The sequence below is a fragment of the Rhinolophus hipposideros genome (genome assembly GCF_964194185.1).
Source record: "Rhinolophus hipposideros genome assembly, chromosome: 9".
Taxonomy (NCBI): Eukaryota; Metazoa; Chordata; class Mammalia; order Chiroptera; family Rhinolophidae; genus Rhinolophus; species Rhinolophus hipposideros.
This window is the reverse complement of record NC_138055.1, coordinates 37,789,975-37,807,178: the sequence shown is the minus strand read 5'-3', so window position 1 is coordinate 37,807,178 and position 17,204 is coordinate 37,789,975. Positions and strand designations below refer to the sequence as shown.

The window sequence follows — 17,204 nt, the reverse complement described above, 5'->3', positions numbered from 1 at the left end:
TGGACGACACCTAATTTTTTCTTTCTTTTTTTTGTTTTATTTTTTTTATTAGTTTCAGGTGGATACCTCATTTTCTTTTGGTAATAATTGTATTGGTGCTTTGAAATGTTGATGAATATTTAAAGAATTTCTGGTTTCCACTACTTCTAAATCATTGTCTCATAGTTTTTTACTGTGAAATTCTTTGAACATTATGATTAACGTGTTGGACACAATTCGGAGCTCATGAGAGCAGATAAATTGCTTTTATTAGAGTAGGCGAAATATATAGTCTTATGGACAGTTTGATTCAAGAAAGGATAAAAATTAGATGTACATAACTTTTTCATGTGATAACAAACATTAAAAAAAATGATTTTCATTTCATGATGGAAAATGGAAAAAATAGAATGATCTTTAATTTACTTATTCATTATAAATTTTATGACACACCCACTTTTAAAGATAATAGTGACTTTTTATCTTCTTTTAAGTGACATATGCACATAATATTAGAGATTATATTGCTAAGTCAGATCCTTGCATGATGTACAGATTCACGGTGGTTTCTGTGTTTTTCAGTAAAGTATGAAAATTCAATTTCAATAGATACATTGTAACAAGAGAAGAACTTGGACTGGAATTTGGCATATTAGTGTGTTCTCTTGCATTAGGCCATATCTGCAATTATTACTTAACATTTTACCTTCTAGTCTTTCAGATTGAGTGTTGAAATTGTTCATCTTTATTTTTAAGAGTTCTAATATTTTGCTTGTTGGATTCCAACACAATTTCCTTCTTTCAGCCATAGAACCATAGTTAATGAGTTTGTATGCTAAAAATATTTAATATGCAAGTAACATTGAATATATCTCAAGCATTTGCCAATATTATAAGACATGATATACAACATATATCACAGTCCTTAGATAGATGGCACTCAGCACCAAATTGCGTTGGTAAATATAGTGATCACTCATTCAGAATCATCAATTCATACATTCATTCAAAAATACTTGTTGAATATATAATATGCCAGATTTTGCACTAGTTGTTGGGAGTCAGCCCAAAAGGAAAAAAAGGGCCCAGTCCCTGCTTTCATGGTACTTATAATCTAGTAGGGGAGATAGAAATCATTCAAAGATTGATATGAATAAATATAAAACTAAAACACATGGTGAAATATATGGTGTTATGAGAGGACTGAGTAAGAGGCTTGGTGAGGTTAGAGAGGATGATTCTTATATGGTCAAGCTGAGATCTAAAGATTGAGTAGAAGTTAACTAAGCAAAGCTGGGAGTCCTGGGTGGGGGATGGGGTTGGGGCCTTAAAACCTAGCTGGCACAAGAGAACACCTGCTAATGTCTTGAAGCAGAAGGGAACATGAAGAGACAATGAAAGTCTTATGTGGCAGGAGGAAGATATAGAGTGGTTCACAGAACAATCGTGATAGTGGTCCAAGATTTCTAGGTGTCAGATCATAAATTCTCACCTAAGCCATACTATGGATTTTGGTCAGTATTCAAAGAGAGGTGGAAAGCAACAGAACATGATATGTAGAAAGCAGCCATAATTGTGTTTAATATTTCTTGAATATTTTCTTTTAACATAATATTAAATTGATATGAAGGAATATGTATAACATTTTAAATTATAAAACATAATAGCATAATAAAGACCCATGACACCCCGCCCTCCATGCCCCTGCCAGCCAACTGAAGAATATTACCAACAACTTGTATCTACCTGTGTTCTCTCGCTCCCCCTCACTAGAGACAACTAGTAGCTTGTATCTTTCACACCGCACTGCACGACTTCTAGGACTTGTTTTTGGTTTTTTTTGGCCCTCTCTCAATCTTACGTTTCTAAGATTCATCAAGTTTGTTGTATGTTGCTCTGAGACTCTAGTTCATTCATGTTTACCACTGTATAATATTCTACTCTGGAAATATGCCTCAATTTATTAATCCATTTTTCTGTAAGTGGCTATTTGTATTGATTCCAGGTTTTGTTTGTTTTGGTTTGTTTTGATTTTGCTTCTTGCTTATTGCTTTGCTCTCAAGGCTGACATAAATGTCTATGGTGTGGTCCTATGTGGCTCCTGGGGCACATATTTTGGAACTGCGGGGTGAGAGCGTATGTTTCCCAGAGTGGTAGTACCAATATTTATTTCCACAATTGATCCATGTACTCTCCAGCAACTGGTTTTGTAAGACTTATTTTTTGCCAACCTAGAGGTATAAAATGGTTGTCTTATTGTAGTCTTAATTTGTATTTCCCTAATTACTATTAAAGGTGAGCTTTTTTTTCATGTTTCTTGGCCATATGTGCTTCTAATGTGAAATGCTGGCTCAGTTAGTTTTTTTCCACTTTTCTACCAGATTATTCTTTTCCACTGATTTGTAATCATTCTTTATTTATTTAAATAGTCTGAATTCTAGTCCTCTGTTGTTTCAACACCCTCTGAATACTGAGTGGAGAATGAATTAGAAGGGCACCAAGTGAATGTGAGAAAACTGGTTAGGACATGCAGTCTTTCCTAAGGAGCAATGACTGTTTGATAATCTTATAAACATATTTAATTTTTTTTATATTTCTTAAACATTAAATATTGGGAAGGAAATTGTTTTGTCCTGGCAGAACTTGGAACATTGGTCTTCCTATTAACAGTACTTTAAGAAAAGTTGCTCTAAATTGGCTTCTGAAGAATTCTGCTTTGTATATCCACTAGGGGTGATTGAGACCTATTCATGTGTAGGTGTTATTTTTACGAAACCATAACATACTGATCAAGTTGGCTTCAAAATGAATGCTTTCTTTTTCATTTGCCTTCTAAAAAAATTGTGAAAGGTTGGAGCTGGATATTTATGTCAGCAGTGAAAGATATGGCTGTCTACATGGCACCAGGCATCGTAATATCCTACATGTGTCATCAGTTGTGCAAGTATTATTTTCCTTTAAACATTAAACAAAACATCACAATAATTGTTTATCTAGTATTCATTGTAGGCTAAGAACATGAAGCTTTTAATGTATAATTTCTAATCTTTAAAATAGCCCTGTAGTATGGGTATTATTATACACCAACAGGGAAACTGAGTCTCAGGGTAGTTAAGTAAAATTCTTGAGGTCAAAAAGCCAGTGGCAGAACCCAGATCCAATACATTGGTCTCTGAAACATTAGCATTTGCACCAAGTACACAGCTTTGGGGAACTTTCATAAATTGCATGTATTATGTGTCAAATTGTATGTAGCTATTACCTCATTTAATTCTCAAGACCTTCCTTTGATGTTATACTATACGGACCTCCTCTTCATTCCATAGATATCATAAATATTTCTCTTCTACCTGAGGAACTTCTAAATATATTCTGAATTTATTAAAATTTAGGTTCACACTTCTTTTGTCAAAATTTTTACATTAATTGATAAGTAATGCAAGTGCTAGTTTTCTCCCTCCCTTTTAAGGAATATTTCATTATAGTATTTTTGGAGAAAGGGAGGAGATCTCTCTCTCTCTCTCTCTCTCTCTCTCTCTCTCTGTCTCTCTCTCATAGGTCTTCTACCATGTTGTTCCCTTGACAAGACTTCAGAGTTATGTGCTCTTCTCACTGCCCTGTGGGCCACCACTCTCTTGATGGTAGATCAGTAGATCATAGCTTGGAGCTCATAGAAGGCACTGAGAACATAAGACATTCCACAAAAACAGGAAGTTGAATAAGGGGCTGCAGAGGGAGTGCTGGTATCACCTCTTTATGTGTTGTTCCTTACCTCTTGTTATACCACCTTGCAAAGTTGTACCTATGTATCAACCTTACTAAATGATTTGGAAATATAACAGGAATTACATCACTTGAATGTCTAAAACAGCAAGCTAAATATGACTTTTCCCATTGTCCAGGAGAAAAACTCTCCCATTGTACTTGATAATATTATTCAGATTAAGTTCAGTTCTCTCATTTATTCCCATCTCCTCTCACTCCTTTTTTATCCTCTTGTGTTCCCTGGGACCTCCCACAAGCTGAGTCTATTATTGAGCTATACACCTAACCATACCATCCCTCTGGGACACAATCTTTGCAGAAGCTTTGAAATTACCACACGAAATTCCATTTTCCTAGTCTTTAGTATGAGTGCACATGCTTGCATTGGCAGCATATTGATTCCAATTTTTTCAGTAACGAATAGTACTGTAGTAGGTTTCTATACGTTACACCAGGGGATTATGGGCTTAACTTTAGTGGTTGTGTGCACTGCCATTTGAGTGTAATTTTATGAGGTAGTGATTTATGATGTGTGAATCTAATAGTTTTGTTTCAATATGCAAATGGTATCTTAGGCTTGCTTGTTCATCTCTTGCCTATTTACTCGTCTCTCAAGTCTTTATGTTCTGGAGATCAGATGAAGACTGCTTACTCAGAAAACTAAACAATTACAAGCAGAAAAAACCATTCTCAAGTACTATTGGTGAGACGTTGCATAAATTCTCAACCCCGAATTTAAGCGAGATCATATATTAAAATGGCTGACGTGTACGAGTCTGTTGAGTATGATGTCACTCACTGTGCTGCTTGGAAATATACTGAGAGGCTTTTATTATACCCCAAAGAAATAGTTTCCTTTCCTTCTCACTATTTATGAGGCACAGACTCATCCCCTAAGAAGGCCTTCTCAGCAACACTGTTTGTCTAGACTAGAGGCTAGGATATTTGATAAACCTGAATTGATGACCAAAATCACTCTTAGCTCCAGCATCATCATCAAATGTTTAAATATCGTCATTTACTGTTTAAATGTTTAAATTTTACAAATGGAATCAAATGGTCTGGTGAGGATTATTTATATTGAAAAACAGTGCCATATGTCTCCACATATTTGAAAATTCTTTTAGCATATGCTGCAAATTGCTTTTTACACCCCCTTTCCTAGTTCTTGACACATGGTAGAAATGTAATATGTCTTTACAATGAATAGGAAAAAAAAAAAGGAAGAAGAGAGGATGGAAGTAGATTGTCGTTGTGGTTTATGAATAATTGATTTTTAAAATTTCCAGTCTTTTCTTTTTTTATAAACTTGTTTACTAGAATTGTTGAGACATTCCAATGTTTTTCAAGATTATGATTGTGTCATTATGTTGATGAAGAGCATCTTGTGAATGTGTATAATAACTACTCCTATTGAAGTTTGTGTTTCTCATCTTATGAAAACTAGGAAAAAGCATCAAGGGAAGGAACTGGTCTGTACTGTTTGGAGTCAGTGACCAAGAAATTCAAACCATTAGACAGCTAGATTATAGGAGACTGGCTACATTTTCCCAAAGGAGTTCCTTAAAGATGTAGTCGATTATAATGGTGGACCTAATGTAACTCCATTACAGTACAGCTGATGAAATAATTTATTTGAAATTAAAAATGTACATTTTTTACCCTGGGGAATCTAATCAGATGTGCTGTCATTAAACAGAAAGGTTAGGGAAACACTAATTAGGCTAATACCAAGTTTAAAGTTAAAATGAGACTAGGTGGCGACTACAGGTATATGCAATCACCCCTTTGCAGATCTTGTCCCGTTTTATTAGTAGCTAAACTTTGATCTTTGAGGGAAAACCCTAAATTAAGCATCTTTAGTTTGCAATTTTCATCACCATTTGAATTTCCAGTTGAAGACTTAGTTTTCTAGGATTCCGGGTGTGCTGTCATATTTTGATGATGTCTTGATGACATTATCCACAATGGGGGGGGGGGCAATATGTTACGTTAGTGTGTAATTTTTCCAAGGGAAAGGGAACAAATGTGGAATTGGTACCTCAAATATCAGATCCTTGAACTCTTCACTCCTAATGCTATTAACTCCTTTTAAGGCAGTGTTGTGCTCTTTCAAAAACCAAAGGAAATCTTTAGTCCTTTCTATGACTATTAAAGGCAATAATTCCTAAGCTTCTTAATTTTTGATATAGTGGAATTGGTAAAACAGGAAGTGGCCAGGAAAAAACCAGTCTTCCCAGATATTCACAAACTGTCAGCATGACTTCTCTGGCCACAAAAGATGTCTTTTTATGGAGATGTTTTGTTGTAATTTCAGAAGGTGATTGTTAGTTATCTTGGCTACATTACATTTAGCACATCTGGGATGTGTTCACATGAAGACATTGGCTAAAAGCTGTGTCTTGTGGCCTGGAATTAACTCTGATACTGAAAAGACTGGAAAGGACATTTCTTGCTACTTGGCCTAATCCAACAAAGACACCTTCCATGGGAAGCCCAGTCAGGAATTCGTTTTGGAATTGAAGAGTGAGCACAGAAGTCAAACTTCTCAATTGTAGAATGCTTTTCCGAATGGCTAAATGTGCTTTTAGTTCTTTCCCAAATTTCTGCCATGGCAATTAGAGCTCTGAGACAATAGTTTACAACCCTGGCACCAGAATTTCTGACAATGCTTTTATAGTTACTTTACTTGAGTTAAAGGAATTTGTGGAAAGGACTTGCATCTGTGCTGTCACCACTGGAACCCATTACAGAGAGTGCAGGCCATGAAAAATGCCCCAAGACAAGTCGGGACTTGCTTCTCATCCCTCTTCAGGACTTCATCTGTGGCAACAAAAATTCGTTTTGCTAAACTTCTAATGTAGCAATATGTAAAGTTTTCCCATCTTAAATGACTACGACTAAGACAAACAGAACATAATCCTATTCTATCCATATCTATTCTTTGTTCATTTTTAGTACCAACTATGGAGTTTGAACCAAGGTATAATTTTTCTCTACTTTAGTTGAGATTGTGAGGTCTATTTTATGTAGTGAAATATATGCATATTAGCTCACGAGAACATAAGTCCAAGGACTGACTAATAATGGGCAAATAAGGATTTTCAGACATCATTTATGATTTTTGCCATTTTCTTAGCATATTAGAAATTTTTTTCACTTTTGTGGAAAGGTTTAGTATAACGTGAAAAAGTATATACAAAACCCTTTGTATGTTGTAAAGTTCCATGATCTGGATAATATTAATATTAGCAATTATAACATCAACTATACACAACTTCTATAGCACTTACTGTGTGCCAGGAACTGTTCTACGTACTTTACATATTTTCACCTATTTAATCATCACAGAAAACTAAAGAGGGTTAAGTGTTATGACTATTCCTTTGCCAACTGTGGGACTGACGCATGGGGTGGTGAAGTAACTTGCTTAAGATCCGCCCGTCCACATGCAGTGTAGTGTCAAAGGGGTTGGAACCCACAGTGTGGGTCCCGAGTAAAGAACACAGCTATAGGCAACCCTCTCCCCTTTCAATGTCACTCCGAATGTTATAGTTAGAAAATATGTGCTTCTGACTAGGCTGGAATTGGATAAGAAGAGTGTTGCTCTTTTGAGTTTGATGTTTATGAATCTGGTCAGTGCCTGTGATTTTATTTTACCTGCCCAAGAGAATTTAGAAATAATGCCAGACATGATGCTTATTTTAATTTGATGGGACGCAGTTCTACTCTAACGTTGGTTTTGAACAAGTTTATTCTTCTAGCAATGTAAAGGGCATTTTTTTTTTTAAAGCAAAGGGTAAATTGCAGTTTCCAATTTCTCCCTTTTTAAAAAAGTGGACTATTTTTTGTTTATCTCATGGTTGGATTATTGGAGGAATGTGGTTAAACGTCTCTTACGGAGCATAAAAAGGAGCTAGTTCACAAGGACACAGGCCTCTCTCTAGTCACAGCAGGTTCTCTTCCAGACAGTGATACTGACTTGTGCAATTTCAAGAACAGCCTGGATTTTCACATCGATCAGCTCTATTCATTACAGCTGGGACAGCTGTATCTTACAGACTTAGAGTGATAAGCAGGACGTAGGTCTTGTAGGTGAGAACTGTGATTGGTACAACAAACTGAGCTGCACTGTAGAGAAATTTAGTTGTTCAGTTAATTTCCCCCGCCCAGTTTACAACTTCAATCCCACAGTGTATGGGTCTAAAAGTTCTCTTATGGCATCTCCTTCTACTGTAATGGGATTCACAGTGAAAGAGCGTTTGACTGCAAAGAAATGTTTTATTTTGGTTTTCCTCCACTTTTGGAAGGATCATTCTCTGGCCAGGTGAAATTCATTGAACTCAAAAAACTTTTCTCTTAAAAGGCAAGAGGAAAGACTTTTCATTTCTTATGTGTTCTCTAGGGGCCCCACTTAGGTATCATAAAGGATAGTAGAGTTGCATTTATTGGTAGAATAAGCTCTTACACCTCACTGTTTCTTCCAAGACTAATCATCACTTTTATGCACTACACCCCTTTATGAAAAAGTCTTAAAGGAAGAAAATATGAAACAGGAAGCAATCATAAATGTTTGTGTTCTAAAAACTTAATATCAATAAATAATATCAATAAACGTTGCTATAAAGATAACAACTCCAGGCACTTTGAGTGCCTAGTACAATGCTCTGCACTGTGACATTTGGCACATATTTGTGGTGCACTGGTGGTGCACAAGACAGCTTTGCTCTGATGATTGTGTGAGTTAGTAGAGGAGATATGCATGTAAAGCCTCTTCTGAGTCAACTCTGTCCTCTTATGTGTTTCCGCAGGGCCTAGTAAACATCTCTGAAATGGAACTGACCTTATTGTAAACTCTCGGAGGGGAGGGTTATATCTCACTCACTTAAGATAGTGCTTAAAATACAGTAGGTACCTAAATGAATATTTGTAGAATGAAGAGGGTAGATAGGACCTGTCCATGAGTAAGATAGAAGAAGGGCTTTTCAGTTAGTGAGTATGAGGTGAAAAAAAGAAGGACTTAGAAAACTGTGGTTGAGAAATCATCACATAGTTCAATTTGGTTAATATATAATGTGTAAAGACACTGCCAGAAGCTTCAGTTGAAAAGATAGAATAGGTAGGATTTCACAAATCATTGTCAAGTTGGGGGTGGGATAGTAAGTGATCCCTTAAGTTTGCAGCCTAAATGACCAAAATGATTGTGATATCCTTAATATAAATTGAAATTGAAAGAAGAACAGGACTATAAAGAGAGAAGGACTATACTTTTCTGAAAAATGGAGTTTGAGGGTGCCGGCGGAACCTCCAGATGTAAATAAGGAAATCTAAGGGGAAACAGCGAAGAGGAGCTTAGGAAAGGGAGGCCATGGCCGAAGGGGGCACACTTGGCAGTCAGACCTGCAGAAGTGATTGTGCAACGGAGGATCAGATGAAATTGCTGATGGGGAAAGGGAAGATGAGGAGAGGATAACAAGAGAACTGAGGACAAAATCTTAAGGGCTTGAGAAAGAAGAATAACCAAAGCATGAGAGAGAAAAGGAGCTATGAGAGCCAGGTGTCGCAGCATAAAAGGGAGGTGTGCTTGGGAAGGGGGGCATGCAGCAAGGTGTGGGGAAAGGCCTGGGTTTTACAATCAAGAGTTGAGTTCAGGTCTGGCTCTTTACCTGTTAGCTGCATGAACTGCAGCTAATTACACACACTTGGACCACAGTTTCCATACTTGTAAGATGGGAGTAACACCTCAATAGTTGATGTATTCATTTAAATAGTCTAAACAAGTATTCTTTCAATAATACTTTAAAAATCACACTTGTCTATTAAAATAATAATAACCAATAAAATGGAAGATTTGGAGTTAGCTATATTTCTTATATATATGCAGGTGACTATATGGCAAATATGTTATTTAAAAAATGTCTTATAATCAATACAAAACTGAAGACTTAAGACTTTTTTAAGTGCATGTTTTATAAAGAAATGCACTGTTTTTTTTTTTTTTTTGCCTACTGTCTACTGAGTAAAGCTCTTGGAGTTTAAATAATAATTCACTTGGTCTTATCAAGCTGAATTTTTGAGCGCCTGCTGTAAAACTAACACTTTTCTAGCTCTTTTTCCTAAGCTCCTCTAATTAAGGATTTTGCTTCCCAATTCTTAGGGTGTTTGTTAATCTGTTTCTCTTTAGGTGCAACTAATTTATTTCTTACCAAGCCTGGGACCCTAAACTTTCGCAGCAATCTCAAATGTATAGCATTTGTTATTTTCCTACTACAGTTATTGAAAGTACAATATTTTATTCTTTATTTCTAGGAGAAGCAAAATTATTATTACTTTCTTGGGAGATATTTGCAAATTTTTGCCTCAGAAAATATTATACAGTATAAAATTAATTTTTTCCACATATCACTATCAGTGAAGAAATTCATTTTAAGTGGCACTTTAATGTACTGATATTTTCCCCTTTTATTGGAAAAAGAAACAATAACACTTTTCTTGTTCTTTTTATTAGGGTAACACATTGAGAAAAATACTCCTGAATCGATACTTTAAAGGTGATTATGGAGTTGGTATGAATGGACACCTTTCCGGAACCTACTGCAAATCTACACAAGGGGGAGGCAAGCCTTATCATTTTCCTCATTTTCAGATTCTTATAACATATTTTTATGTCACTAGCTAATATCTTAAAATAGCACAAATATTAAAAAAATCATTTAAAAAGCATTATTATCAGCTATAAAAAAACAAAGAAATCCTGCTATCCTGCTACTTGCAACAACGTGGATGGGTCTTGAGGCATTATGCTAAATGAAGTAAGACAGAGAAACATAAATACTGTGTAATCTCACATATGTGTCTAATCTGAAAAAACAAAAAACAAAAACCAAACTCATAGAAATAGATCATATTTGTGGTTGCCAGAGGTGGGGGTTGGGGGGTAGGGGAATTAAGTAAAGGAGGTCAAAAGGTGCAAAATTTCAATTATAAAAGAAATAAATCCTAAGGATGTAATATACAACATAATGACTATAGTTAATACTACTGTATTGTATTTTTGAAAGTTGCTAAGATAGTAGATTCTCAAAGTTCTTATCACAAGGAAAAAAGATCTGTGAGATGATGAATGTTAAGTAATCTTTTTGTGGTATCATTTTTGAATAATACATAAATCATTATGTTGTACATCTTAAACTTATATGTCCAATATATCTCAAAAAATGAAAAGCACTATTAAAAACCTTTCAACAATTTCAAGTTCATAAAACAATGGATTTGAACGTTAGAATTAATTTTGTCTTTTAACTTTGGAAAAATAGTTAAAATAAGTCATAATTTATTAATATATAAATTAAAGGCAAAAATAAAGCTAGATTTGTTTTCTAAAGTGTTTTATATTAAGAAAAAACATTTAATTACAGGTGTTATACATTTCATAAAAAGTTCTATTTTTACAAACTTTTGATATTTTTAAAACCCGAGCTTCTATTATATTTAACTTTGTGTGTGTGGGGGGGGAATCCCAGTTCTAAATATGCTTAAGGTCTAAGAATTTAAAAACCTTCTATGTTCATAATGTCTGTAATTAAGGTATATTTATTAATATTTCATAATCACAGGAAGCTTTTCTGCACAAGATTCCGATAAGATGGGGATATCAATGTCAGATATTCAGTGTCTACTGGATAAAGAAGGAGCATCTGAACTTGTCATCGATGTTATAGTGAACACCAAAAATGACAGAATTTTTTCAGAAGGCATTTTACTTGGCATCGCCTTGCTTGAAGGAGGAAATACACAGACTCAGGTACCTGCTTGTCATGACGAGCATTACATTTGTCATTTGTATTTCTTTTTTACTTGGCATAGAAGCCAAGGGAAAGTACTGTGTTTTTTTTCTTTTTTTCTTTTAACTTCTTATGACTACAGATGGATGGATGGATGGAGGTTGGATGGATGGATGGATGGATAGATAGATCTCTATATATACTAGTTCCGTATCACATTTTCTTATAAATTTATTGGATTTGCTATAGAAACTAAAGAGCTTCACAAATTATTCAGTGGAGCAGAGCATTCCTTAGAAGCATCCTTTCTAACATGATACCAGAAATTCCGATTTGCTTAGGGAAATTTTAGGCTGACTTTTAGCAGATAAAAATGATATTTTGATTCATCCAGGAATTAAATATATTAATTAAAAGGGATAATATACATAAACTCCTCCCACAGTATTTGTCATTGTAGCAGGTCTCAAATAACATTCCCCACCCATCTCAACACATCCCTCCCCATATACTTTTTTAGAAGTTCCGAACAGTAACATTGCTTGTTGTGCCCAGTCTCCCAGTGCTCACTACCCTGATGCCTCTGAGTAAGTGAATTTTTCATTAGCAGGGAAAGAGAAGAACGATTTCATTTGTTCATTCAGCTCGGCGCAGGGTGATTTGAAAATCATCATTTATCCATTTAGTGCTCCACTACAGCGAACGATATGCTCCCATGCACACAGGGGATCAGACCACTGTTTCCAGAAGGCACACATTTCATTTTGAAACTCCTGCCAAGTTGCCCTGGGCTCCTCCACACCCAAAGGCAGAGCCACGTAAGCCTGAGAGCTAGGAATTGTTCCCAGAGAAGATTTGTCTTCCTGCCACTCATTGGCATGCTTATTCTAGGTTTGCTTTGGTCAGAGAGGGAAACAATGCTTATACCTAATTGCAAGTTCCAGAATCCATTTTTTTCCTATTCATGGCAAGTAGGAGTCATGTCTAATTAAAACTTAGGATGTTTTCCTTTATTTAGCCATCAAATGCAGTGAACAGCAGGAATTTCATGATATGACATATCTAATAGCAGTTTTCTGTAAGAATAAAGGCCTCGTGAACAGCAAATGGCACAATTACTAAAAAATAGAACACTAAAACACTGGTACTTCTCAGTTAGAAAACAAGTCTAGTAAATTATGAATCCTTGAAGGTCGAGACCTCACGTTGTTCATCTTTGTAGCCTTTGTGTCTGGCATCATGTGTGGCCCAATCTAGGGGTTAATAAATGGTCAGGGGTGATGGCTCTATGAATAAATGGTCCTCCATCACAAAGTCTTCCCTATCTGGCTGGAACCTTTGGCATCCACTCCTTTATCTGAGCTGCCATACACTTAAAGAACACTTGTTTCTTTAATACTCACTTGGCACTTTGCCCATACTCCAGCATAAATTCTTCTGAATGAGTTTGGGGAATGGGCTGGTGGCAGAACTTGAGTGGTTTTCTTCATTATTGTCTTCCTTCTAAGACCAGATATCCAGTTTGGATTTTCTAAAGAAATTGTCGAGGCAACTATGTAATGTTAGATGCAGATTATCCAGGGAATTAGAAGTGAAGGATTTTTTTGGCATCTCTAGGTAGAAGCACTCCTTGGGATTACACTTTCTAGATTCTTGTTTCTGGCCCACTGATGGTTATCAGATGGGATCATCTTGTTTTGTTGTTATTTGTATGACATCTTGCCTCTCCAATGAAATTTCATCTTTCATAAAGTAAGGGATCATGATCTATTCTTTATATCTACAGTGCGTTATATCCATTCAACAAATATTTGTTGATGAGACAGCATTAGATATTTTGTATGTGGAAACCTTTTAAGGTGGGTTATGACAATCTCATTTATCAGCCTTACCCTATTCAGGTTTCTCATGTTATCTACATCATTGTATAACTCAGATGTCAGCTGCGTCCTCCTGCATCAAAGAGGTCTAGTTGAGGTCAACGTGAATCCTATTCCTCGTCCTTTAGCACTCTAAAACCCATGCTTCCCCAAGACTTCTGCCAATCCCTAAGGGATTGTACATTCTCACAGTCTCCTTAGCCACTATGTCTTTGTTTCTTAGTTCATGGATTCTCTTGACAACCCTATTTCTGTAGTACTGAGATAGAACTTTAATCCTCTTCCTTAAATTCTTCCCTCCTAGTTACGTAAGTCAATTTATATGTGTAATATAATTTATTCAAGATTGATTGAGGAAGAGATTAGAGGAGGTACTTATATTATCATTTCAAATTGAACACTAACAATAACAATAATGAAAATAATACCTCCTAAGTACCAGGCACTGTTCTTAGTGCTTTACATGTATTAATGTGGTTAATCCTCACAATAACTTTTTTTCCCCACAATAACTTTTATACTATCTTATCTTACCAAAGAAGAATCTGAGGTAGGCGGTTTAAGTTCCTTATCCAACATCATGTGGCTCGTCAGAGACAGAATCAGGATTCGAACCCATGCAGTCTGGCTCCAGAGTCTTTGCTCTTACCTGGTATAAACATCCCCTTTCTAAAATAATCTGTACCTCCTTACTCTTGGGAAATTTCACTGGCCGATTCACTGTGTATCATGTCCTAGTTTTACTCCATCTCTCCAGTTCCTCACTTCATTTCCTTTCTCTGTCCTACCATTTCTAGTCTACAGCCTCTTTCTTGGGGAAAAGTCCTTCCTGTGTCACACAGATATGTTTATCCATCACCCTCGGCTCTTGAAAAAAACACCTTTGAGTTTCCCTTTATGCAGCCTATGGAAGTAGTTTCCTAATCAAAAACCATTATCTTTAGTAAGAGAAATCCTTATGCTATCTGTTGAGATTACACAAAGCACACTTTTATCTTTATTAAAATCATACTGTTCAGCTTTGTAAAGCCCTGGTTTAAAAAAGCTGTAGTCTATGTAAATAATTTGCCGTTTTGAGCTTAAGAAGGCATCTCATACATTTAGTGATTTAGAGTCAGAGAATCTAGATTTAAATCCTAGCTCTACCACTTACAACTTAACATAATATTGGGCAAGTCACTTGCCTTTACTAAACTTCATTTTATTAATCTATAAAGTAGAACTGAAAACACTGTCGATTCATCATGCAGTTGTACTGAAAGTATCAATGAGATAACATTGGTCAAGGAACTATGTAAATTATGAAACTTTGTTTTAATAGAGCCACAAATTTTCTATAACTTCCTCATTAATATGTTGGAATCCCTTCTTACCTTCTCATCCCATTATTTTGAAATTATTAGGATTTAATCATCAGCTTAATTTGTGAGACCATAGAGGTCCGTGAATGTTGCATTTATCCTTTGAATTAACAGAACTGGCTCAACTGGTTCACTGTAGTTGCTATGGTTACTGTGGCGTTTTGGCCTACTTCTTTGAGGGGTTGATAGTCCTCTGCTTAGGAGCTTCCCCTTGTAGGTATGGAGCCAACTTTTAAGACTTCCTAAAACTCTCTGAATATATATTACTCAACGAAAATTGTAGGACAGGCATCCATTTCAAGACCTGATGTCATTAGAGTCTCACCTACAAGTCACAGGACCTGTAGGCCATTGTTCCAGGAATTCTTTCAGGAAAGCATTTCTGCAAGAGCCAAACTCCCCCAAAATGGATGTTTAGATTTATTAGATTATCATCAATTCACCTTGATCTGGAAATCATTATTTTTTTCATATGTTTTCTTCACACTGTCTCTCACCAAGTTTATATGTCTTTTAATCACTACAGTTACTTGGATTATTATCTTTATTATTTTTTTTTTACTTTATTTCTCTTGTTTATGTTGTGTCTATCCCATAGTTTTAGTATTAATAACTTATAAATTCCCCACCCACTGCAAATTCTGTCTTCTCTAGAGTGTATCACCTTTCCTATTTCCTAACTCTTCTGGATACTTCCATAAGTCACTAAGCGGATAATTATTAGGGCAGATTATTTCCAAGGTTCAGTATTTCCACCTCTCACTAAGATATGTTTTGTCATACTTTTGGTGTTGAATCTTTTCTACATCGTTATAAACTATGAAGCAGAATTCATTTTACGGTGGGCTTGTCCTAGACCCCCTACAAAGCAATGTAGCTAATGAAGTACCAAAAAGACTTAGGGCCTATTTATCAGTGGGTTCCTGTGAGTGAGGCTGCCATGGTAACATATTCTAAATGAAATGTACCATAATTTAGATAAAAAGAAAAACAACCCTTTGTAACTCTCCCTAAACTCATTTGCAAAGGATGAGCATTGGATTAATGGCTATTTTCCTCTGTTGATTATAAACTCATGAGGGCAGGGATTTTGGTTATTGTTCCTTTTTGCTCTATCTCTAGTAGTAACATAGAACCTGGCACATAGTAGGCACTCAGTAAATAAGTGTTTAATCAATACATAATTTTATAATAACATAAAAATCAAACAACTCATTGCATACAACTTCTTATAGTGCCTTATAAATTTTTAAAATAAATAATCAATAAGGACAAATTAAATAACATATGAAAATATGTTGGATTTTAGTGGAAATGCTAAGCAAGTACAGGTCATTATTGATATACATTAAATAGTACAGTAGACTGGCAAAAGCTTTCAATTTATTATTTGTGCAACAATGATGGGCAGTACATTAAATGTGTGCTTACATTCATAATGCCTATGTTTATTTCAAGCACAAGAACAGTTTTTCTCCCCTTGGTTATTGATACCTTAAAATATGTTTTCTTGCAGTATTCTTTCTACCAACAATTGCATGAACAAAAAAAGTCAGAAAAGTTCTTCAAAGTTCTATATGACCGAATGAAGGCTGCTCAAAAAGAGATCAGATCAACAGTGACAGTGAATACGGTAGACCTAGGTAACAAAAAAAGGGATGATGACAGTGAATTGATGACATCTGGTCCACGCATCAGAGGTAAAGAAATATTTGAGTATTTGGGAGAGTAGAGTGAGAGAAAATAGGATAATACAGTGTTTAGATCTCACTTATCTTTGTCATCTCACATCTTAGTCTACTTATCCCAACTTTGGCTCTGAGTAAGGATTTCCAGCCTTAAATTATTACAGTGATAGGGTTGACCTTGAAACAGCTCTGCGGAACCGAACTCACAAAAGGCATTATTAGTGCAAAGCAGCTACAGCAGGTCCTTGAATATCATTTTTCATTCAATGTAGGTCGTTTCATTATAACGTTAATGAAATGCCATAGGAACTTAACTCTTGTTTATATCATTTAGTCTGTGGTAAAACTGGTTTTGTTTTACATCTTTCACTTAAAGTCACAGAAACTATCCATGGCATTAAGTAGGGACTTATTGTAGTGACATGAAAATGTTTGATTGTGAAATGCCTGGCATAAAACAACTGTCCCAAACCTTTGAGTATTCATGAAATTTAAAATTTAAGAACAAAAATTTAAAATTGAAGAACAGAAATTAAGAACCAGACTCTAACAAAAGATCTTGGTTTTTGGAATAACCAAGTCATCAGTGTTGTAAATGCAAATCATAAAAAAATAACATTTTGAAGTTTGCCATATTTCCCCACCTTGTATTCATGAACTCTCATATTTCATATTTATTAGAAAGATAGGAACCCTTCAAAAATTAGCAAAACATGATGATCCTTTTTTTAATGTCCCAGTGTTACC

At 35.4% G+C, this 17,204-nt stretch overlaps 1 protein-coding gene across 5 annotated transcripts in view; it reads left to right on the top strand.

Moving 5' to 3' along the window:
- Positions 1-17,204, top strand: part of ITPR2 (inositol 1,4,5-trisphosphate receptor type 2) — a 438,931-nt gene that overhangs the window by 283,477 nt on the left and 138,250 nt on the right. For all 5 annotated transcript variants that reach the window (XM_081060952.1, XM_081060953.1, XM_081060954.1 and 2 more), the window contains 3 exons: positions 10,253-10,361; positions 11,361-11,548; positions 16,286-16,469. In XM_081060952.1, coding sequence (XP_080917078.1) covers positions 10,253-10,361; positions 11,361-11,548; positions 16,286-16,469 — 481 coding nt within the window. The remainder of the gene's footprint in view (positions 1-10,252; positions 10,362-11,360; positions 11,549-16,285; positions 16,470-17,204) is intronic.